Consider the following 24,204-nt stretch of genomic DNA (forward strand, 5'->3'; position numbering starts at 1 on the left):
GAGACAGACAATAGTATGGATAAATAAGAAACCCAGTCACGGGTTTCTGGAGTGGCAGAAATGGGAGAGACAGTGTATAAAGAGGAACTGGGGTATGTGGTTGAGGAAGGGAGCTGAAGGAGAATGTGATTCAGATTTACAAAATTTGGGGAATCCCAAATCTCTAAGGGTTGAGATTAAAAAAGGGAAATATTTTTTTCATATAGCAGAGGGTAAGTATATGGAATTTACCACCACAGGAAGTTGGTCAGGCCAAAAATATCAGTAGATTCAAGAAACATTTAGCTAAATCATAGATGTGGGATCCATGATGTGTTCTCAGCAAGAATGTTAGGGACATTCAATGGTACATCCCTACTCACTGGGTGGTTGTCTTGGAACACACAATCTTTTCCTCCAGACATCCTGTAGCCACTGTAGAAAACAAAGTACTAGGGTGAATGAGCCTTTGGACCATTGCTACACTTGCCCATGGGAAACTGTATTGTAGTGGTATTTAATGTTTGTTTATCCAACTTTCTAAGTTGCAAATTCTGGAAAGGGGTAGTACTCCTGAAGAAGATTCACCGCATGAATGTGGCTGAATGTGAATCCCCAAAACAGAAGCCAAAGTAAAATCCATGTTTTTGGATATATTTGTAATTTAAACCCAAAAGCTGCCCCTCGAGCTTGATGCTAGGGCTGAAAATTCTTTTGTTATAAGCTTCTTTTATATAAAGATTTTTTCTTTCATAGTCACTGATACCAGGAATGGGCTTCATGTATCTGATGACTGTTTTGTACCTCTCTGTTGTGAATTTGCTCCCTCCCCACCCCTTAATTGTAAATTACTTCATTCTTTCAAATCATGTTGGTCAGGTATTCTCAGTGCTACTTTAGCAGGTGCTGACATTCTGTACCATGTACCATGAAAAGAGGGGTCCCGGGACTTTCTGTTTCTCAGGTAAGGGCCAGGGACTCGCTATTCCAACTAAATCTAGCACCTAGATTTTTTTTTTCCCTCCTAACACTCAGTTTCAGCCCCACTTTATCCCATTATGCTTTTATTGCAAATTGATGAATCCCAGTATTCCTAAATAATCCAGATGACTCCGTGGAAAAAAAAGCAATTGACTCTAGACCCAAACAAGGCTGGTACTATGATCTCTTCAGGATGACATTTTTGTATGTGTTTGTTTTACAGGAAATAATAGATGCATTGCCCTTCTCCAGAATTTCTCTAGATGACTTTCCAGATAATAAGGAGATCTACAACGATCTGAATGCGTATATTCAGTACAGGGTCAATAGCAGCCAGGAAATCGTCAGCAACATCTCTCTCAACGGAAAAGCAGACGCGATTGTAATCGGGAAAGTGAGCAACCACCTCATCATGAGGAGCCTAGGCTCCTACCTCTATTTGAAGCTGACGTTGGATCTTTTCCAAAGGGGGCATCTGGTGATAAAAAGCGCGAGCTACAAAGTGGTGCCGGTGTCTCTGTCGGAGCTGTACTTGCTGCAGTGCAATATGAAGTTCATGACCAATTCGGCCTTTGAGCGAGCACTTCCCATACTCAACGTGGCTCTGGCCTCTCTACACCCGATGACGGATGAGCAGATTTTCCAGGCAATCAATGCCGGCCACATCCACGGGGAGCAAGAGTGGGAAGACTTTCACCAGAGGATGGAAGCCCTTTCCTGTTTCCTAATTAAAAGAAGGGACAAAACCCGCATGTTCTCCCACCCCTCTTTCCGGGAATGGCTTGTTTGGAGAGCTGATGGGGAGAACACTGACTTCCTGTGTGAACCCAGGTAAGTGCTGCAGCTAATTCACGGGGGCACTGCCAGCTGACTGGGTTTGAGTTTGGCGAATGGCTTCCTCAACCCAACTAATAAGGAAATGCAGTGTGAATTTGGGCCAGCCGATGCTTTTGGTTTTCTCTGGATTTTTCCAGAGCACTCGCCCCTCTCTAAGTGGTGGCGACCTCTCTCTAAAGGTAGTAACTTCACTTTTCTGTAGAGCGACTCTCTGTCTTTCACTCAGATGTTCCTATGGGGCCTGGGCCGTTTTTGTGTGCTTCCTTCTCCTTTCCCTTGGTATTTCACCAGTGGCCTAATCCGCTCACCAGGATTTAGACTTTTTAGGGAATTAGAGAACAGAAATGATTTGTCTTCAAAAGGCACAATAAACTCGGTTCCGGGACTGATTATGAATTGTGGATCATCCACTGATTGTGGAGTTCCTCTATCTGCACCCCTCCCTTGGAGGCTTCCCAATGGAGGAGAGAAGGATTTTAATTTGGGATCGTTGTTGTTGGTCAGCACTCTCGCTTAAGGTTTGACTGGGAAAGAGGTTGCTCTCTGTTGCCTGTTGTCTCTCCCCTCTCCTTCCCTCCCCTTTTTTCCCTTCCTCTCCTCCATTGAGGTTTCCTTGAAGTATGAGGGAACCACTCGTTTCCTCCCCGCTTGAGCTCCCAGATGGGCGAAGCTACCTATCTTTTGGCCACATCACCACTTTCCAACTGGGCGTGTGATGAGGCTGAAGGCAGAGTGCCATGGTGCTCTCAGTCCTTCGGAACAGTATTGTGTTCATCCCTTCCAGTCATTCCCACCCCTCTGCAGTGTGCTGCCTAGGCTGTGGCTGTGCTCTCTTTGCCCCCTTCTCCCTCTGCCCTCCAACACAGGCTTCAGTTCCACCCTTCCCAAGATGCAAGATCATCTGGAATGCATCTGCCCCCAGCTCTGGGGCCTGCTTAGGTTTGGTGGGCTGGCTGAGTTTTGAAAGGATGACAATGGCTTTTTTGTTCTAATTCCCATAATAATTGTGGGTACAAGATTGCACCCTTAGGTAATTTGGCCAGGATTGGTATAAAAGCAAGTGAGTTCTGGCAAGTTGGATCCTTCTCTTTGGAGAGAAATTTCTTTAGAAGCTGTTGTCATTTTGGCAGAGAGATTAAAATAAGTGACACACTCAAGTGATGTCAGTCAATGAATAGTATTTATTGAGAGCTTACTGTGTGCAGAGCACTGTCCTAAGCAGTTGGGGAGAGTATTGTACAACAGAGTTGGTAGACACATTTCTGCCCACAAGGAATTTACTTAACTGTTATCTGGGGCTGCAAAGCAGATGTAGCTGGGGTAGTTGGTCAGCAACAGCAGCTATTTGTTCAGGATTCCTTCTGGGACTGTTCCCCTAGTGGAACATCCTAGTTGGTTGTTTGGTAGGAAACCTTCCCAGGGATGGCATCCACCCTGTAGACTTCCCCCTACTTGCAGAATTGGGACTGAAGTGTTCCCCAGGTTTCCTGATTACCAGAGCCATGCTCTTTCCAATGGATAAATAGAGCATTGCTGTAAAATAACAAATCAATAAAGATTCTTTTGAGGTAACCCAATGATTACATGGATCTGTGAAGTGGGTGGCTGCTCACTTTTCCCCTCATGTAGCCGGGCAACTCAACGATGAAGTCTGTCAGAAGACCCGGATACCCGTCGCTAGGAGAGGGGGTTCCTGGTCTTCCTAGTCACATGGCCCTGCTCCTACAGTAGGTCTCTTAACCTGTCCATTTAGACATGGCCAAAATCAGGTTACCATGTGAACACTTTGGCGTATTACAGATCAATCAGTGTGTTTATTGAGCACTTACTGTGTGCAGAGCACTGTGCTAAGCAGTTGATAAAATAGACTACGTGGCCTAGTGGATAGAGAATGGGTCTGGGAGTCAGAAGGACCTGGGTTTTAATCCCGGCTTCGCCACTTATCTGCTGTGTGGCCCTGGGCAAATGACTTAACTTCTCTGTGCCTCAGTTACCTCATCTGGAAAATGGGTATTAAGACGGGGAGCCCCATGTGAGACAGGGACTATGTACAACCTGATTAGCTTATATCTACCCCAGTGCTTAGAACAGTACTTGACACATAGTAAGTACTTAAATACCATCATTATTATTATTATTAGAGTTGGTATTTGTGATTCCTGCCCACAGTGAGCATACAATCTGCAGATCTGGTTCTTAAAGCATGTTCTTGAATCCCGGGATTTTATTTTTTTTTTAAGAATGAAGAGTATTTTTGTCACCCTTTCTGCCTGCAAAGAGTCAAGTTTCCTCCTTCAAATCATCCTGTTTAGGTGAAGAAAGTATTTGATCCACTTAAGGAATATGTATAGGCTGGAATCTGACATGTTGCAACCAGAATATTTCCTAAAGTTTTGTGGTTTCTTTATCCTTCCTCACCTCTCTCCTAGGAATGGGCATGCACTTTTGGCATTTATGTTCTCGCGCCAAGAAGGAAAGTTGAACCGTCAGCAGACCATGGAACTTGGGCACCACATTTTAAAGGCCCACATTTTTAAGGTGAGTCCCAGGATGGGGGAAGTGTTTGGAAAGGGGGCCCCCGCTTCCCTCATCCGAAACAGAGTGGCAGCGTGCCAAGTATTTTCCAGATTTTATCTTTTTATCCCTTTTGGATTGTGGAGGGAAATTTAAGAAATTTTTGCTTCTTTAATTGTTTCCAGGGTTTTAGTAAAAAAACTGGAATTTCTTCAAGTCACCTTCAAGCACTGTGGATTGGGTATAGCACCGATGGATTGTCTGCTGCCCTTGCTTCTTTAAGAAACCTTTACACCCCCAATGTGAAGGTAAGAAAACAGTGTAAAATGTCGAGCAGCACAAGCTATTACTACCTTTGTTTCTGTGTGTTTGCTCTTGATCATTTTTGTCATCAGTATGCTCAGTTCTGTCAGAATGTGTGACAAAACTTACCTAGTGGTTCAGCTCTTCTGAGGGGTACCAAGGTGGTTCACCATTAAATGCAAACTGCATGTGCCTGGGTTAATCAATTAATGTTATTTACTGAGTGCTTACGGTATGCAGAACACTGTTCTAAGCGCCACTTGATTCTCACTTGACACTCAGATTCCGGCTTTCCTCAGTGGTCAGCGGAAACCTGTGGGTAACAGCTTCTTTTCACTCCTACTGATTTCTCCCTGGGTCGAGAATGGAGTTGGTGCACTCTGATCCCAAAGATGGTAGCAGGCCACTCCCAGGGCTTTGCTCTGGGCCTGCTCTCCCAAGTGGCTGTGACTTGGCAGTCCATTGTGGTGTCTAGGAACTAGAAACTCTGCAAACTAACCTGAAGGATTCATGGCTCCATTGCCTTGGCATCTAAGTACGGTAATTCCTTGGAATTTACAGCCCACCATGTTCCATTTTCTTTTGGTGAATGCCCCGTCCATCCAATTTGGCTCCGGTGGCCCTGTGACTGCCACACCCCCACCTCTGTTGGCCTCCATTAAGGCCCTCGTTCACCTGTTATGTAGGGTTATATGAGAGCATCATCCTAGACAGTGGATTTCTGAAAACCTCTGTGTATGTTAAAAAGAATGTGGCTCTCTCTTACCAATTCTGTGACCTTTTGTGAAAATATAAGAGCCCTCTGTCCAGAAAACAAGAAGGTGTTTTTTGTTGTTGTTAACAGGTGAGTTTCTGTTTTGTGCATATAACTTATCTAGAACTTCCTGAAAAGAGAGGGAAAAGTAGCTGTTTATTAAGATGGTTTTACAGAATAAATGGTCCTCACACTAAGTGTTTCTGGCTTCTTGAGAGGATGCTACTCCCTCTCCTTTTAACCAAGGTCCCAGAATTATAAAGCTTGAAGGCTTTGTCCGCTCTTCCCATACCACGTCTTTTGAGGCTGAAATGACACTCTCATGTTTTCACTTGTGTGGGATGCAAAGATCATAGTGGGCTTGATAATGTTTAGGCATTGAGGTGCATAGAAAATTTCAAAACTACTGCTACTAAACAATACTAACTTAGCCATGTTGCAGTTGCAGATGTCATTTGGTTTCTGAAAGATGTGATTGAAATAAGCTAGGTAGTTTGTATAAGGAAGGAGAAATAAAGAAAGAACGTTTGCAATGTGACTTAAGAATTACTGTTTCACTTTTCATGTGTTGTTACTGATGATAATTTAGCGCTTTCCACCTAATTTTTGTAGTGTTCTTTCTTTAAAAGAAATTATATAGACATACCAATGAAATATGTCACTTTTAGATGAAGAGCCTCTTTAAATCATTAGGTGCTTTACCTTGGAGTTTGACCCAGATTGTGACCGATTGTTTATTTTCTCCTTAACTATTTTGAGATCTATTTACATATGAATATACTCATATACTCAATTGATTTTTGTAAAATGCCACCCTGCCTCCTCTGCTCCCCACCTAAAAAAAAGTGTAACTGTTTTTGGCAGTATAAACATTTGATTTTTTTTCTTCTCCTTTAACTACGTCTTCCATAGAAAAAACATTGGGGTTTTTTGTGCTTCACACTCTTGAACAAATTACAGTAATTTAAAATTATGCATGCAATTAAGGAACTTTTTTTAGAGATAGTATTAAAGACATGTTGACATAACAGGAATGAATGTGCCATTTTGAGAAGTAATTGCAGTTTGCAACTTGGGTAAATTAAAGGGACTTTTCTCATTTAAGAAATGATTCTTTAGTGAATTTCAAGTATTAAGAGGGATTTCTTAATGTCACAGATGTTTCAGGCCAACAATTTTGTAGCCCCTGCAGCCTTTTCTTGCAGCCATCACCACAATGAAGTGCACTGGACCACTTGTTGTGTTCCCTGCAGTTGACATGTAGATAGCAAATTAGCAGGCCTGTGGATGTGCCTGGACAGCCCTTATTGGCATTCTACCAGAACATTTTTGGTGTTTCTGTGATGGGTCTGGAATACCACAGAGTCCCTTCATGCCCACATTCAGTCATCAGAAAAACAAGAAATAGCGTTGAATCGTTTTAGGGAGAAAAATAGATTCACGTCAGTAATTTTACCCAGGTACAGTTAAAATGTCAGGTTCCCAACATTGTACTCTCCCGAAGATTTAGTGTAATTCTTTGCTCTGAGTAGATGCTCAGTAAATATTATTGATTGATTGATAAGGGAGGGAATGATTTCTGGACGTAACGATGTCCAATGTCGTAGCCTTGTCAGAGAGGAATGGATTTGCTAAAAACCACAGTCCCATGTAAAACCAGAAAACTGGTCATCCTATTTGTAAGACTGGAATCATTGAGACCTTAACTCACCTGAGTGCTGGGAAGAAGAGCAGGTGTTAGCAGAGCAAGTCTTAGGCGGAGACTCTAGGTTACTGTGTAGAAGGTGACAGTGGTAAATCATTTGCATATTTTTACCAAGAAAACTCTGTGGATACACTACCAGAATGATTGCAAATGGAAAGTGGGGCATTCTGGGAGAGATGTGTCCGTGGTGCTGCTATGGGTCGGAAATGACTCCAGCAAAAGACAAGTTTTAAATGGAGCCACTGTCCAATGGGTCATCCTGTGGATTATCTATTGGATTATCGATTGGATGTAGTTTCTCACTATGCTTGTATTCAAAGGGGAGGGAAGCCTGGTTAGGCACTTCACATTTTTCCTACCACTTCTCACCTTGGTTGGTTGGTTCAGTAAGGCTTTGAGTGAAGATGTGTGAGGGAATGGGAAGATCAGCTGGGCTGGAGAAATGATGCCCTTCCTGAATCCCCAAGGGCCGGTTTCAGATTGTTCGTGGAGTCTGAGAGGAAACAGTCCTGCTCCTGGAAGAATAAGAAGACTAGAAGCAGAACTAGAACTAGAAGCATTGTGGCCTTGTGGATAGAGCAAAGGCCTGGAAGACAGAAGGACCTGGGTTCTAAACCCTGCTTTACCACTTGTCTGTTGGATGACTTTGGGCAAGTTACTTGACTTTCTCTGTGCCTCAGTTACCTCATCTGTAAAATGGAAATTAAGACTGTGTGGGCTCTACATGGGATATGGACTGTGTTCAACCTGATTACCTTATACCTTCCCCACCTCTTAGAACTGTGCATGGCACATAGTAAGTGCTTAACAAGCACCATTTTAAAAAAAAAAGGAAGGAAAGAAGAGGAGGAGCTGTGAGGTTAGAAGGAGAATAGGGCCAAGGAGTATGAGAAACAGAACCCAGTTTTGGAAGAAACGATGCACAAAGCAGAGAATGTTGCCTGCATTGGTGAAAAGAGCATTGCCCAATTACAGAATGAATGGTGATCCTGAGAAGGGAATTAAGTGTGCGTTAATGGTAAATGCCTTGAGAACAGTTGTGTACATTACCATGGACCTACCAGCCTAGATCTTGAAAGACACTAGGCCTGGCCTGAAAGAAATCAGGCTGTGGGCAAATCAGAGCTTTAATTTTCACTTCGCATTTTAAGTCAATCTGCAGCATTGTTACTAGTGGTTGCTGCCACCAAAAAGACCACTGCTGTAAGAAGAGTAGTATAAGCTTTGCTTGTGAAAATTTTGCCGCTAAAATATTTTTCTTCCGAATATGTTAAGACAAGAGGCAAAACTTAAGGTGTTCCCTTGCGAGAACCTCTCTTGAAAAATGAGACCCCACATTTACAGGTTAGGTCACATCTCCAGCAGATACCCACTTCAAAAGCAGTAACTTTCCTGCCGCTGGCTGTGTTCGAAAGATCGGAGAACAGTATGATCGGGTTGGAGCCTCTTTGCTGCTCTTCAGTTCTACCACGGTTTTTCCAAATAGGAGTGAAGACAAGGGCAGCTACACTAGGGCACTGGAAATCACCTAGGAGTCCAGCTGTGACTTTCAAAGCAAAGCCAACAGTGCTTGTGTAGGAATTCCAAAAGAAAAGATAATAATAATAGTGATGATCTGAATGATCTGAATGGACGAAGCAGCATGGTCTAGTGGATAGAGCACGGGCCTGGGAGTCAGAAGGACCTGGTTTCTAATCCCGGTTCCACAGCTTGCCTGCTGGGTGACCTTAGGCAAGTCACATTACTTCTCTGTGCCTCCAGTCCCTCATCTGTAAAATGGGGATTAAGACTGTGAGCCCCATGCGGGACATGGACTGTGACCAACCCTATTTGCTTGTATCCATCCCAGTGCTTAGTTCAGTGCCTGGCAGGTAGTAAGCACTTAACAAATGGCACAATTATTATTACTGTGTAGCTGCACTCAGTTGTGTAGCATGGGGTGATGTTGCTGAAAATCCAAAATCAGAACAAGACTCGTGATTATAGTTGTGCATACCTTTACTGTTGAATCTCACAAAGGGGTTTCTTCTGACCCTGATCCATGGTGGGTCCAGAGAGACGTATTGGTTGCTAGACAGACGTTTTGTCAGGGGATTGTTCCCTAATTCCTCTCAGTGTTCTACCCAACACACAGAGTAAAAGCACCTGTTATGGAAGAGCTGAATGCAATTAACCAACTCAGAATTCAGTCCTGTACTAATTTTTTTAAATGCAAATATACAATCAAAGAAGTGTTCTGATAAAGTAAGTGATCTCATGCTCAGCTGGAACCTCTCAAGGTACCCGCCTTGGCTTTCCAAAGGGCAAAATTAATGGAAAGTAATTGTGGCTTTCAAGCTGAGATGCACTGTAAACAACGGAAATCCAAATAAGCATACAAGAGTGTCCACTCTTGGATGCATTTGAAACTGCGAGTTGATACTAAGCTAGTTAAAATGTGCACAAACAGTTATATAAAGGGAAATCATATGATCTGTAAAGAGTGCACTGTCTCTGATGCTCTATGAGGGAGGGTAGGTTCAGGCAGTAGGCGAATGCCTATCAGCGGCGGCAGGATCAAGGTGATGGGTGCGGTATCTGACCAGAAGTGCTTGTGAGGAGCTGACTATGGAAATCTCCTTGGCCTTCTGAAAGGTTTTGCTGAGCACCCAACGTAGTTTAACTTGTGATTAACAGACTTTGAAGACAAACCACATTTACCAACTCTGCTTGGTCCTTAGATCTGGTAGCGTTACTAGAGTCACTGATAGGCGGTTGCTTTAAATGTCCATTCTTAGTTTCCATTGCCAAATTACCAGCCTATTGGTTGCAACAAGAACTTGTATAAAGAAGGAACTTCCTCTTAAAATGGCTGTGAAAGTTTCAAAGTACACCTGAGTTTTGAGGTTATTAAATTTTGTAGATGAACCGAGGGAAGGGTGGGGGGAACGGGGGGTTAAGGGTTGTGACCACATGGAGTGATTGCTTTGGGCTGGCCCAACAGGTGAGCCGTCTCCTGATCCTGGGGGGAGCCAACGTGAATTACCGGACGGAAGTGCTGAGCAACGCCCCAGTGCTGGGTGTCCAGGCCCACCTGGGCCACGAAGAAATGGTTACTCTCTTGTTGGAATTTGGAGCCCGCCTAGACGGGGTCTCCGAGAATGGCATGACTCCACTCTCCTATGCAGCAGCTGCAGGGCACATGAGCATCGTCTCTCTGCTTTGTAAAAGGGGTGCTCAGGTAAGACAGGGCTGCCTGGGACAGAGGTGTGTGTGTATCGGAGAGGGTGGGTGGCGCAGGTGACATATTTTTCCTTTCAATCCGGAGGCATTTCCTCTGGGGCAGCTCTCTATATGCAGGACAAGTCTTCTTCATGGAATTGTGATGAATAAAAAAATATGGAGTGACAAGAAGCAGGTCGTGCTGCAGATTTCAAGCAGTTTGGAATATATGTTATAAATAAATTAACAGAGAAGCAGCGGGGCCTAATGGAAAGAACACTGGCCTGGAAGTCAGAGAGCGCTGCCTGCTGTGTGACCTTGGGCAAGTAACGTAACTTCTCTGCCTCAGTTTCCTCAACTGAAAAATGGGGATTCAGCACCTGTTCTCCATCTTAGTTAGACTGTGAACCCTATGTGGAACAGGGATTCTGTCCATCCTGATTAACTTGTCTCTACCCTAGCACTTGACACATTTTAAGCACTTAACAAATACCATAAAAAACCTTATATGTGTTAACTCATTAGCTGGTCATTATCCCTCTCATTTTCCAAGAGAGGAGACAGGAAAGCTGGAGGGGACCAAGCTTTGCTTTATCCATTTGCCAGGAGGATTCAGGTTTCTTAGCAGTGTTCCTGTTTGCTGACTGGATGGACTTTTTTGTGGTATTCATTAAGTGTTTACTCTGTGCCAGGCACTGTACTAAGCACTGGGATACAAGATAATCAGGTTGGGCACAGCTCATGTCCCACATTGAGCTGACAACTATAATTCCCATTTTAAGATGAGGTCACTGAGGCACCGAGAAGTTAAGTGACTTACCCAAGATCACACAACAGACAAGCGGCAGAGATGACTGCTTGCTTATGTGTGTTCTCGTCAGAATACCCTTGTTTCAGAGTTGTAGGGTTATTTTTCCTCCTCTTTTATAATGCAGGCCGATCATCTGGACAAGAAGGGCCAGTGTGCATTAGTACACAGCGCTTTACGGGGACACTGTGACATCTTGGAGTACTTACTAAACTGCGATTGGGTAGCAAGTCCACATCAATCAAACGCGATAAGAAAAAGCCAGGCTCTTCAACAGGCATTGACGGCAGCTTCCAGCATGGGACACAGCCAGGTGGGTAACCTGAAGAAGGTAAATGGGATTTTATGTGCTGCTTTTCTGGGTTTTTTTAATCAAAAGAAAATGTGAGAGCCAAGTTTAAAACATTCAGTAACATTTATTGAGTAGTTAGTGTGTGCAGAGCACACACTAGATGCTTGGGAAAAAGTACAACACAGCAGAGTTGGTAGACATTATCTCAGCCCACAGTGAGCTTTCAGTCTAGAGGGGGAGACAGACGTTAAAATGAATTAGAGAGAGATTAAATGGTAGAGTATAACAATATATACAGAAATGCAGTGGGGTTGAGGGTGAGGTATTTATTTATCTATTTATTTTATTATCGGTCTCCCCCTCTAGACTGTGAGCTTGTTTTGGGCAGGAATGTATCAGTTATATTGTGCTCTCCCCAGCACTTCATACAGTGCTTTGCATATAGTAAATGCTCAATAAATACTATTGAATGAATGAATAAAAGGTGATTATCCAGTGCTTAAAGGGTATAGCTCTGAAGCAGGTAGGCAATGCAGAAGGGAGGGTGAACAGAGGAAAAGAGAGATTGGTCAGGGAAGTCCTTTTAGAAGAGGTGTTTTTGTTTTTTTTTTAAGGATGGCTTTGAAGGCAGGGAAAACCATGGTCTGTCAGATATAAAGAGGGAAGGGGTTAGTTCCAGGCCAGAGGGAGCATAGAGGCAAAGGGTCGTCTCAGAGGATATTCTGGTTCTGAGGAAATAAAATTTTGATTTTGGGAAAATTAGGTTACCAGGCTCCGTTGACCCTCAAGTGTCTGCCAGTACTAGATGGCAGGAATTTCCCTTGCCCCTGCCCTGTGAAGGTGTCAGATGGGCAGTTAATACTGCTGCATGGTGATAATTTGAGTTTTATTTAATTATGCACAGACCCACTAATCATGCATTTGAAATGGAACTTTTCTCTAAATCCAGGACAAAAATCTGCGCCCTACCCGGCCATTTTGCCTGTGGGAGTGCTGATTCAGAAATGTGTTGGGTGCCCTTGGGCCCACAGAAAATGGCTCTCCTCTTCCCTTTTGCTTCCCCCTTCTCCCTCCCCTTGCACCATTGAGTTAGGGGCTGTCCAGTCCTATGAGTAATCACATGGATTCCCAATTCTAAAAATATTTGGCAGTAGTGGGAGGGTTTTTAAAAATAGGATTTTGCTACATCAAGAGCATGAAGGAATGCTCGCTATCCCAAAGTTTATGGACTGGGATAAATTGCATACTCATCATTCTTTTCAGCAAATAAGATATACAAGGGAAATGTGAATATAACAAATGATTGTAAGGGTTACTCAGGTTTGAAGTTCCATCCCACTCCCCAGCCTATTTTTGTGTCTAGTCTTGTCCAGCTCTAGATTGGAATTCATGCCCCCCTCCCTCTGCCAACTACCAAATTCCCTGGGTAGCATTCCTCATTTTGATTGATTTACTTTTTTTCCCCCGCAAGCAAGCAACAGCTAAGATGCTTTGGCCAGATAAACATCCAGAATGCTTGGAAGAAGACTGAGGTGAAAAGCTACCTTTGTAGCTGCTGGTTTTTGAACAAAACTCAGAACCTGACCAAAAAAAAAAAATTTTGAGTCCCTATGTAAATGAAACCCGCAAGCCCGAAAATATACGTTTCACATACAAATCAAAGTTCATCCTCATCTTCGTCCTCATCATGATCTGTTAAAAGTAGGAAAGTGTGGAAAGCGTTCAGGGTAAGGGGAAGCGTGACAATCCAAGTAACTGTGTGATTTAGTAGATAGGACTCTCCCCAGATGAGATGAGGGTTATGGACTGTGAAACCTGAGGGAGAGACACAGACTCCTTGCCACTTATAAAAGCCCTTCCCCTCCAGGCCCCCCCACCACTGAAGGTGAAAGAAGTCAATTGCTTCTCTTTTGTTAGAAGAGGGTGGGAGGTGGGAGTTTCAGCAAAATCGGAACCATGTCTGGGCTGCATCAAGATGAATAGAGCAGCAAGGAATTAAAACCCCCTTGGAGAAAAAAGATTCCGAAGGGGGAAAAGAGCAAATGTGGTTTTTCTATCGTAGCGATCTAAAAATGCTTTTTGGATTTTGACTGTATTGAGGGAAGTGTAGTTAATTTTGCATTCCTTGTGGGAAAACAATGGATTAATTTCACTCTTGGGGTTTACATGAAAACTGCTCCTTGATCTGCATTGTTTTTTGTTGATCAGGTTTGCATATTTGGGTCATGAGAGAAACCCGACTGTGAGTAATTCTGAATTGCATTTCCAAAATATTCAAGGATTATTTTTGACACTCTTCCAAACATGAAAAGGCCCTTGATATCTGGAATCCCAGCTCTGGTGGCTATTTTTATATTTTCTCTCCTTGCCTCACATGCATCGGGAGAACTAATTTTGTTTTTAAATCTGTAACGTGTTCTATTTATAACTCATTAAATTACCTGGCCGCTTTGACAGGTGGTCCAGAACCTGCTGGGAGTGGAAAGGGAACATGAAATAGAAGTGAACAGCACAGACACATTGTGGGGCGAAACAGGTAATTATGTCTCTGTTACTGGGTAATCCAGACGTCTCTTTTGACATTTCACCAACAGTTTGCTTTAATTGTCTTGAAGTTCCACTTCAACTGCATATTATGTCATTACCTTCATCAAAGGGCAATGAAAATGATGCTTGATTTTGAAATTGTGCAGTTTAACAGAAGTTGTTTAAATTGGAATAATCCAAGATTCTAAACAGACTCTGACATATATAGTTAGAAAAATCCCTGTGCCCCCTTTTCCCTCTGAATGTGTACTTTAGGAAGGAACCTTGAGGGGAGCATATTCTGAAGATTTTGTGTTCTCCTTTGGTAATTATATAAACATTGCTGATTAAGGGTTTTGGTTTGATTGCTGGGTTGCTGGAGAACTGAGTTGAGCAGTTATTATCCACCAAGGTGCCAAGGGCCTGCGATTTATGGGCAAACAGGTATGACACACATGGAGTACCACGTGCAGTCTGTGTTTTGGTGGGCAATGTGCAGAGATCTCTATTTTCCAAGGACTGTACAATTATTAGTTAACTGGTTAATGAGAACATAGCCCAGCTGGTGATGTGGGGAGTTTTTACCTAATTAGTTATTGTTAATTTGGAAAAAGCATCTGAGATTTTCTTGGCCCCAAGTGTAAACAGTCTAATTTTATTATTTCCCTATGGATTCTACAAAAACAGTAGAGCATCCTTCATAGGTATATATGCCAGGTAGAAACCTTTGCTTCCACGCAGTTTGCCTTGGAATCATTCTCATTGTTCTCAGTATTTTTTTTAAATGGTATTAAGTGTTTTCTGTGTGCCAGGCACTCTACCAAACACTGGGTAAATACAAGCTAATCAGGTTGGACATAGTCCCTGTCCCATATGGGGCTCAAAGTCTTAATTCCCATTGTACTGATGGGGTAACTGAGGCAGAGAGAAGTGAAGTGACTTCCCCAAGGTAGCAATCAAGTGGAGGATCTGGGATTAGAACCCAGGTCCTCTGACTCCCAAGCCCATGCTCTTTTCACTAAGCCATGCTGCTTCTCAGACTATGACCATGCTGATGAGCACCGGGCTGTGGTCAGCCAGGCCCTTCTGACTCCCAGGCCCGTGCTCAGCCATTAGGCAACATTGCTTCTCAGTGATGAGAGATTCGAGATCAATCAGGGAAGCCTCCTGGAAGAGATAAGAACGGTAATAACGATGTTATTTAAGTGCTTACTATGTCCCATGGACTATACTAAGATTTGGGGTACATGCATGTTAATCTGGTTGGACACGATACCTGCCCCACTTATGGCTCACAATCGAATTAGAGGGAATGGGATTTAATCCCCATTTTACAGATGATGAAACTGAGGGACACAGAAGTTAGTTGACATACCCAAGGTTACATAGCAGTAACAGAGGCTTTTGAAGATGGGGAGAACAGCAGTTTGCCGAAGTGAAGAGGTAGGGAGTTCCAGGAGGGAAGGAGATTGTGAGCAAAAGGTTGATGGTGAGAGAGATGAGAATGAGACAAAGTAGGTTGCTTTGAGGGGATGCAAATTGTGGTGGTGTTGGAAAGGACAAAGGATGAATAGGTGGAAGAAAGTTGAATGCCTTAAATTTGATGGTCAGAAGTTTCCGCTTGATGCAGAGAGGAATGGGTAAGCATTGGAGGATTTTGAGGAGAGTGGCTATGTGGACAGATGTCCTGTTCTTACACTGCTTCTTCCTAAAATGCTACCTTCTCAGGTTCAAACAACCACACTTGAAAACTAGATACTCCCCCTTATTTTCTGTCATACAGTAACAAGACCATCATCTCTGTCATCATCAGTGGTATTTATTGAGTGCTTACTATGTGCAGATCAATGTACTAAGTGCTAATATTGGCTTGGTTCTTTGGCCAAACCTCTCCCAAGCCAAATAGTAATAATAATTATTAAGCACTTACTATGTTCCAAGCACTGTTCTAAGCACTGGGGTAGATACAGGGTAATCAGGTTATCCCACGTGGGGCTCACAGGCCCATGTAACTGAAGCCCAGAGAAGTGAAGTGACTTGCCCAAGGTCACACAGCAGACAAGTGGCAGAGTGGGATTAGAACCCATGTCCTCTCACTCCCAAGCCTGTGCTCTTTCCACTAAGCCACGCTGCTTCTCTACATTACATTCCCAGAATGGTTTCTGTATCCCTCCTTAGGGGACAAGGGGGGGCTTGGCCCCATCTTAGAGAGTGAATCAATTGAAGAGTCAGATTTGCCCTTTCTCATTAGAGACTCTCTCTCTTTGGGCCAGCCAGGATGTTTTGTTTATCTGTGCCTACCACAGGCTAGCAAGTCAACAGTCAGTGATGCTTTCTGGTTTGACTTCTCAGGCAACAACTAGATGTTCTTGTTGTCTGAGTTCCAACATTCCATAGGAATTACAAGAGGAGCTTGGGCCCAGGGCTGCTCCCATGAACCCTTAAGCCACTGGTCGAGCCATTCAGATTGAACTTGATTGCGTTGGACAGCAAACTGGTCACAAAACCACTCATTCTGCCATGGGTTTTTAGTTCAATGTTTTTCTCGAACTTTGAGCAGCTCTGGGTTTTTCAACCTGGGTTCTTTTGGGGCAGGAGCATAGACAAAATGTGATTTTAAAAATTTATGAATTTTTTTGCTATAGACAACTGCTGTCATAGTATTCATATGTACTTTTGAGATTTAAAAATAATTCTTGTGAGGGTAGGTGAATAATTTGATAGGGAATGATCAAAATTTGGGGAAGGCAGCCTTATAATTGTAATAACTTCTGTGTTTGCTAGGTTGTAGAAATGAGAGTGGCCTGAGCAGTCCTTTTCTTTTATCTCCTCTCCCAAGGACTCCTTTGCCTGCTCTGCTTCTAAGCCAGCTGTTGGTCTTTTTCACTGGAACTTGCTACCTCATTGTATCATTGGCTCGATCTCTCTGTACTGGTATCTCTGCAGTGAAAGAGGCTGTAGGTGCAAAGTTCTCCTTTCCCTGTTGCTCCAACCCTGCTTGACTTCTCTTCCCTTTGATCCTTTCCCACTGGCCTCTATGACCTCTCCCTTCTCTTCATTGCCTCCCCTCTTCCTCTGATCCCTATGAATCTGTTCCTTCTCTCCCTGTGCCTTCTCTTTCCCCGTCTTTTCCTGTACCTCCCAGCCCTACTCCTCCGACTTGCCCTGACTCTACCTAAGGTGACCAGGTTTCTGGTGACCTTCCCTGGCTGCCCCGGGTCCTTCCTCCAGCTCTCCCTGGACTAAGAAAGCCCACAGGATGGCCTTTATTGGTTACTCCGTGTTCTCCCTCCCAGTTCCCTTTGACAAGAAAACCAAATGAAAGTGAACACGAAGAAGGCCTGGAGGTTGGCACTCACATCTAGGCCAGGCTAAATTTTATGATTTTGATGCAAAATGATAGCAACAGTAATAACCGTGGCATTTGTTAAAGGCCTAGTCTGGGCCAATCACGGCACTAGCCCCAGGAGCAGATAATCAGGTCAGACACCGTCCCTGTCCCCCGTGGGGCTCAAAGTCTAAGTAGGAGGGAGAATGGGTATCTAATTTTCATTTCACAGATGAGGAAACTGAGGTACAGAAAAATTAAATGTCTTACCCAAGTTCACTCAGCTGCTGGGACTAGAACCCAGGTCTTCTGATGCCCAGTCCTATCTCTTTCCACTAGGCCATGTTTCTTCTCAGAAGCACAGTACCAAATCTGTGAGTCAAGCAACTGAATTGGGCAATGGTTAGTTCCCGAAAGGTGAGAACTACCCTGAAACATCAATCTTGGTACTTGGAGTCATGCTCTTAAGTCTTGGAGCACTGGAGCATAGGGAACTGACAGTGTTTTGAGAAGTATGTGGGTAGAAGCCAAATGACTTTTCTTATCAGTTAAGTGGCACCGTCCCAGCACACAATACTCTTGGTGGAACAGGATGTCCTATTGTAGTTTAAAAATGACCCTTTATTCATAGCCTTTTTGTTTTGTTTGTTTTTGAGAAGAAAAAGCAAATTTAAAGCCTGTTTGAATCAGAAATGGGTCCTCATATTCATGAATAAATCAGGGACCTGGGTGTCTAAAGGAGGGATTTTATTGTTTGTGTGTTACTGTGCATTGTGAGATCTAATTGGAGGGCATGAATTTGCATTTATTAATCTGTATCTCAGATGATAAGGATTCCAGATGTATGGGTCTCTGTTGTTATACTAAGAGGTCAAACTCCTTTTAGTGCAGCGTGTTGTTGCCTTTTATTTCTGAAGATGCTGCAGCAGGCAGGGTGCATGAAGTGACTCCACTCTCCTTTATGGCAGTGGGTACACAACAGCCAACTTCAGACTACCATTCCTTTTATCCCTTTCCCCAAAGATAATTGGAAGTTACCGTCCACAAACAATTGGAAAATGTGATTTTTGTCAATGTTTCACCCTTCTCCTCTCCTAAATGTTTTCACCAATCAGTTCACAAGTAGCAGCACTTTGGGGTTTGAACTTCTTTCATTTCCCCATTCCAAACCCTGCTGGAAGTGACAGAGGGCAGTGAAACAAAAAGGAGGGTCATGAGAGAGAAAAAAACAAAATGCCCAGAAAATCCTCAGTCTGGGGTAATGGCCTGACGAGGGTACTCTTGAGTACTTGACAGTGTATGACCTATTATGTTGTACCATATAAATAACTAGGTTGAGGTTAACTCTGTTGGAGAGTCACCTTGCAGTGCACTGTGGGATTTTGTATTCTTTATGCTGTATTCTTTATGCTCCTCAGGGCGTTTTGTGAGAATGATATTAAGTGGATAAAAATGGGGCCTTCCATTTGCTATGCACTTAACTGCACATCCTCTTACTTGAGAGTTTGGGTTTTTAGCTGAGTCTCTCAGTTAAGTGATCATTTCCTAAACTTACTCAGTGAAACTGTTCATTTTAGTTCTGACAGGTTAAGAAGCTTTTCCAAAATTTCAGTGTTCAAAATGTATAGAGTTGTGACTGTTTCACAGCTGTGCAAGTACAAATCGAATACGTACATTTTCCTAAATATTACAGTATATGTTAGATGATATCTTAAGAAATCAAGCTACCTCTCATTCAACAAATGAGAAACCTTTTGATATGTTCTATTGTTAACATTCTTTTGGTGATGAATTAGGTGACTGAAATTGATCTTTTTCTATCGGGCTAAGTGTCTAGTAGATTGTGGTGAGAACCATGCCTAAACTGGGAGGAAATGTATGTTTTTCAGGCTCCAAGGTGTTCATTATTTAGTTACTCTGAGGGTTTTCTCTAGATGGAAAAATGTTGGATGAGATAACACTTTGATTTAGTTCATTCTGCTCTGGCTGCATTTTCTTTTGGGTGTTAGCAGATTGCTAAAGGAATTGTTTAGTGACAAACTGTATTGGCACTGGGAGATGGGGATGGAATCACCATAAGTCTGTAGGGAGAGTGAATGGGAAGCAGCTCCTCTGAAGGAAATAGGTCCTAGGTGAAGGGTGAAGAATGAGAAGTCATCACATCTCCATTAAGTGCTGTACTGAAGTTTTTCAGGCTGACCATAAAGTTTCTCTGGAAAGAAGTGGTGGGGATTTGTGATTGGGCATCGTTCAGTGGTCATTAACCTTTGTACGCAAACTGCGAGGGAGAAATGAAAAAATATAAGTTTTAGTGACAGTCAGAGTGGAACTCGGCAGGAATGTGATCGTTTGAAGAGCCGCACCAGTGAGTTTAGGCCCCAAATTTGATTTACTGTTTATTTGAGAGTCTGGTAGATACGTTTTCCAGACGTATAGAAAAAATGTAACATCCGGAGGACATATCGTATTATCGGAGTCTTGATTTCTTTTCCCTCTTTATAGCTATTGTTTTGGTACTTATTGTAACGGGGCTGGGGCTATTTCACAGGAAGCACAAATTAACTATAATTGACCTTGTTCTTCGAACTGACCAGACCTCTCGAATGGCTGTATTTACAGTGCAGGACTGAGCAGCATTCTAGTTCTGAGCTCCATCAAAGGAGGTGGCTGCCAAGAAGAAAACAATAAACTCCTGAGGAAGAGAAACTCTTTTCAGGGAGTTGTGCAAACAAAGAATATTTTTAAATTCAGAAAATGTTTGGATGGGAATCCGCCTCCCATTCATTAAAGGGCCTCCATGGGGTAGACAGCAACGAAAGAGGAGAGCAGTGTGGCTTCCTCTTGGGTTGGTGAAGTGGGGTCGGTGGGGCAAGGCGTATGCAGTGAGTGTGTGTACCAGGGAGGAGCCTCTCTGAGGACCACCAGGACATGGATGTATTGGACAGAGCTTGGGCCCGGGAGTCAGAAGGTCATGGGTTCTAATCCCCACTCTGCCACTTGTCCACTGTGTGACCTTGAGCAAGTCACTTCGCTTCTCTGGGCCTCAGTTACCACATCTGTTAAAATGGGGATTGAGACTGCTAGCTCCACATCGGACAGGGACTTTTCTTGTATCCACCCCAGCGCTTAGTACAGTGCCTGGCATACAGTAATGCTTAACAAATACCACTGTAATTATTATTATTATATTTGTTTCCTGAAGCAGCAAGTAGAGTTGAAGGTGAATTTTCTGGGGAGGGACTAGCTCACTAGGTTTCTTTCTTCTCCACCTGGCTTGGGCACCAGAGGAAATGCCCGGCTGTTGCATCTGTAGTGCTGCTTACAGCAGGAGTTTTAGCATTGTTTGAAGCAGCCAGAGGCAGCCCCGGGGCAAGCCCCAAAATAACCAGTTGTTTGTGGGCTGGGGCTGCTGCTGGTCAGACAGGGTCCATCTGGACTCTCTGAGACTGTCCCGCTAGACTGTAAATTCCCTGTGGACAGGGATCTTTCTACCTACTCTACTGTATTGTACTCTCCCAAAGGTTCATTATAGTGCTCTGTCCACAGTAGGTACTCAATAAATACCATTGATTGATTGATCGATCAGTAGTGGCCACTTCTTTTTCAAGATGCAGTCGCAGGCCAGGGCTGAAACTGGGATCCGTTTGTACTTATTGAGCACTTCCTATGTGTAGAGCGGTTCTAGGCCCTTGGGAGAGAACAGTAGAGGCAGTCAACATGATCCTTGCCTTAAAGGGGCTTCCCATCTAAGGGGTCTCCTTGGCTCATTTAGGTGGAGGGATCCAGACTCCCACCGTCACCACTATGCATAGCCAGGAGCTGCAGGGAAGGGAAGTAGGGAAAATGGGCATCTTCCTCACATCCCTTATGCTTCATGGGGATTAGGCAAAAGCCACCTCCCCTGTTGCTCGCTACCAATTGCTCACTCCACACTGGGGAGATTGGTCAGGCGAGTGTCGAGCAGCTGGGGCTTATGCGCAGGCCAATGCCACTGCCATTTGGGGGCACCTGGTGTGAAACCCCAGCCTCGAAGGTCAGGGATACCCTCCAGCTCGGAAAGTCCCTATGCAAGGTCTCAAGAACCCAATTCACAGGGGTGAAAGAACAGTCTGCGGCGATGTGATGAATAATACCCATTATCTAGTAAATTCAAATCTTGCCTTGTTTTCAACAAGTATGGAAATGCCACTTACGATTCTGGTTATTTGCATCTAATTGATGTTTGAATCTGTGAGAGATTCCTATCCTGCTTCTTGTCTCTCATTCTCTTCCTCCTCCTCTTTCTCACTTCTTTCATACTGCCTCCCACCCTTTTTTCCACTACCCCACCTCATCTCTCCTTCCCTTGGACCACTTTGGCTAGATGCCCAGGATTGTCAAAGATTATTAGTCTCCCCAAAGTTTAATAGGTCTGATCTCATAGTTTCCATTTTGTATCAGTGGCTCATTCAGTGGTCACTAAGACACTTGTTTTTGTTGGTGTTTTGTTTTCCATCAAGGAGATTCCTTTTCAATAGAATAGTCAGAATTCTTGAACATAATTTGGCCATGATTTTGTTTGCTTGACCACACTGCAGGCTATTTTTTGGTCCTGCTTGTTTCCAAATATGGAACGCTTAAGTCACCTTGCTTCTGAAACTGTAGGGTTACCTGCACTGTGTGCCTAAGAATGAGCAGTGATAGGGAGATAAATTTCAAGGTGAGCAAAAAGGGAAAATGACAAGTCCCTATAAATTCATCCACATGGTTTATAAACCAGACCATCCTCTCTGCAGATGTCAAGAGTTCAGGTCTCCGCCATTGAAAAGCATTTGGTACCCCACCCCCAAGCTCTCACAGCAGATCTGTCCTACTCTTTTCAGCTTTTCTTTTTCAGGGTGTGACAATAGTTTTCTTTAAGGGATAATGGCAGTCAAACTAAAATCTATAAGGTGCGAGTGGGAGAGAGCCCTGCAGTGCCACTGGAAAGAGCGCTCACACGCTCTCACTTTTGCTGTCTCTCTTTCTCTGTCTCTCTTTGCTCCAGCTGCACCAGCTGCAGGGGTCCATCTGCAGTTGCTGCCATGGACCCACAACCCTGATTTTAACACAAATGTATTTTTATCACCAGCGGGAGTCGTTCCCCAAAGATTCAGCAGCAGCAGGGAATGTTGATTTCGAGCTCCAAATTAAGCTATAGAATAGAGTGAGGGGAAATTTTCCCAGTACCTGTGGATGCTCTCGTTCTGGGCTAGGTCCACTGTCCTTCCTGTTCTCTTGTGTTCGTTTAGGACTGTGGGTGTCCGCTTTGTTCTGGGGCTCTGGCCTGAGCAGGAAGACAGCTGGCAAGGGTTGTGGAGGAGCCATTATTACTACTGTTATGATTATCCCTATTAATCGGTCGGTGGTTTGCATTGAGTACTTGCTCTGTGCAGGGCACTAAACTGAGCACTTGGGTGAGTACAGTATAAGAGAGTCGAGAAGTGATTCTTGCCACCAGGAATTTACAGTCCAGAAAGCGAGACAGACATTAAATTGTGGATATGTATAGAACCACTGTTGGGCTGAGGGTGGGTTGAATATCAAGTCCTTAAAGGGTACAGATCTAAGTGTGTAGGTGATGCAGAAGAGAGATGGGAAAATGGGACTTAGTCGGGGAAGGCCTCTTGGAGGAGATGTGATTTAGGAGAAGCAGTGTGGCTTAGTGGAAAGAGCCCGGGCTTGGGAGTCAGAGATCATAGTTCTAAACCCAAGTCTGCCACTTGTCAACTGTGTGACTTTGGGCAAGTCACCTAACTTCTCTGTGCTTCAGTTACCTCATCTGTAAAATGGGGATTAAGACTGTGAGCCCCACGTGGGATAACCTGATTACCTTGTATCTCCCCCAGCACTTAAAACAGTGCTTGACACATAGTAAGCGCTTAACAAATACCATTATTATTTAATAAGACTTTGAGGGTGGGGAGAGTGGTGTCAAATATGAAGGTACTCTTGCTTTTATCCTTAGCGTCCCACTCTCACTGCAGAGCCAGGAGTCCCCGGCACCAGCCCTGTATCTCAGAGCTGCCGGTCACATCCGTACTCTGTGGTGCAGAGCCCTAGCGGCTCTTCCAGGGCTGGAAGGCAGATTGGGGTTTCCCTTCCGTTTTATACTGCAGGGCAGCTGGCAGTTCCTCCCACACTTACACTGAGGGAGCTCCAAAAATTTTGCTCTAGGGGTCACTGAGGCAGCTCAGAGGGATGGCAACCATTTTGTGGACTCATGCTCCCTTGGGACCCCATTTCTCACCTCCCTTCCCACTCTGCAGTCTCTATGCGACAGGATTGAGCAGTGCACACCTGAGACTCAAGTCTGCCCCCAAAGTCCCTGCCACTTATGCATGGTGACGGCCCAAGGCCACAGGGCCCTGGCCTCCGTGTTCTGCTTTCTGAACCTCGCTGCTCCCCAGGTAGAATCGGAGGTGGATGAGATCTAGGTAGGGTCACCTCAGGGAGGCAAATCCTTCCCATCTGTGTGCCTGGAAGAAGCACCCCCTTCAGACCAGAATCATCATGCTGCACTCTGGTTTCCAGCCCTTGTGGATCACCATCGCTAAAAAGTGAATGCAGTCCCAGTCCCCAGTGGGGGAGGAGGTTTGCTGCGGTTCAGATAGAGAGTGGATTGTATATATATATATATATATATTTAAAAGGAATGGGAAATGGCTTAAAGCAAGTTGCTTTTTAGCCCTGACAGAGCACCCTAGGCTGAATTTTGCATCGCTCCAGCATCTGTATGGCAGCTCCCTCAAACTAGGATGAGTATGTTGGGAATCAAAATTCCTAATCCTTGACCTGGCTAGCTTTTTCCCAGGCTGTCTGCTCTATAAATAGACAAATCGCCTTTCAGTCATAATCCCGGGAAATCCTTGAAATACAAGGGGCTGGAAAGTGGCTGCTTTTCATTGAGAAGTGACAGTATTTGTGGCTCTGAGTGCTGGATGCAGGGCCCTTTCCC

At 44.1% G+C, this 24,204-nt stretch overlaps 1 protein-coding gene across 4 annotated transcripts in view; it reads left to right on the forward strand.

Moving 5' to 3' along the window:
• Positions 1–24,204, forward strand: part of TANC1 (tetratricopeptide repeat, ankyrin repeat and coiled-coil containing 1) — a 153,282-nt gene that overhangs the window by 114,341 nt on the left and 14,737 nt on the right. For all 4 annotated transcript variants that reach the window (XM_029072365.2, XM_029072367.1, XM_039913019.1 and 1 more), the window contains 6 exons: positions 1,184–1,791; positions 4,227–4,335; positions 4,497–4,619; positions 10,057–10,293; positions 11,210–11,395; positions 13,832–13,910. In XM_029072365.2, the coding sequence (XP_028928198.1) occupies positions 1,184–1,791; positions 4,227–4,335; positions 4,497–4,619; positions 10,057–10,293; positions 11,210–11,395; positions 13,832–13,910 (1,342 nt within the window). The remainder of the gene's footprint in view (positions 1–1,183; positions 1,792–4,226; positions 4,336–4,496; positions 4,620–10,056; positions 10,294–11,209; positions 11,396–13,831; positions 13,911–24,204) is intronic.

The sequence above is a fragment of the Ornithorhynchus anatinus genome, chromosome 9 (assembly GCF_004115215.2).
Source record: "Ornithorhynchus anatinus isolate Pmale09 chromosome 9, mOrnAna1.pri.v4, whole genome shotgun sequence".
Lineage (NCBI taxonomy): Eukaryota > Metazoa > Chordata > Mammalia > Monotremata > Ornithorhynchidae > Ornithorhynchus > Ornithorhynchus anatinus.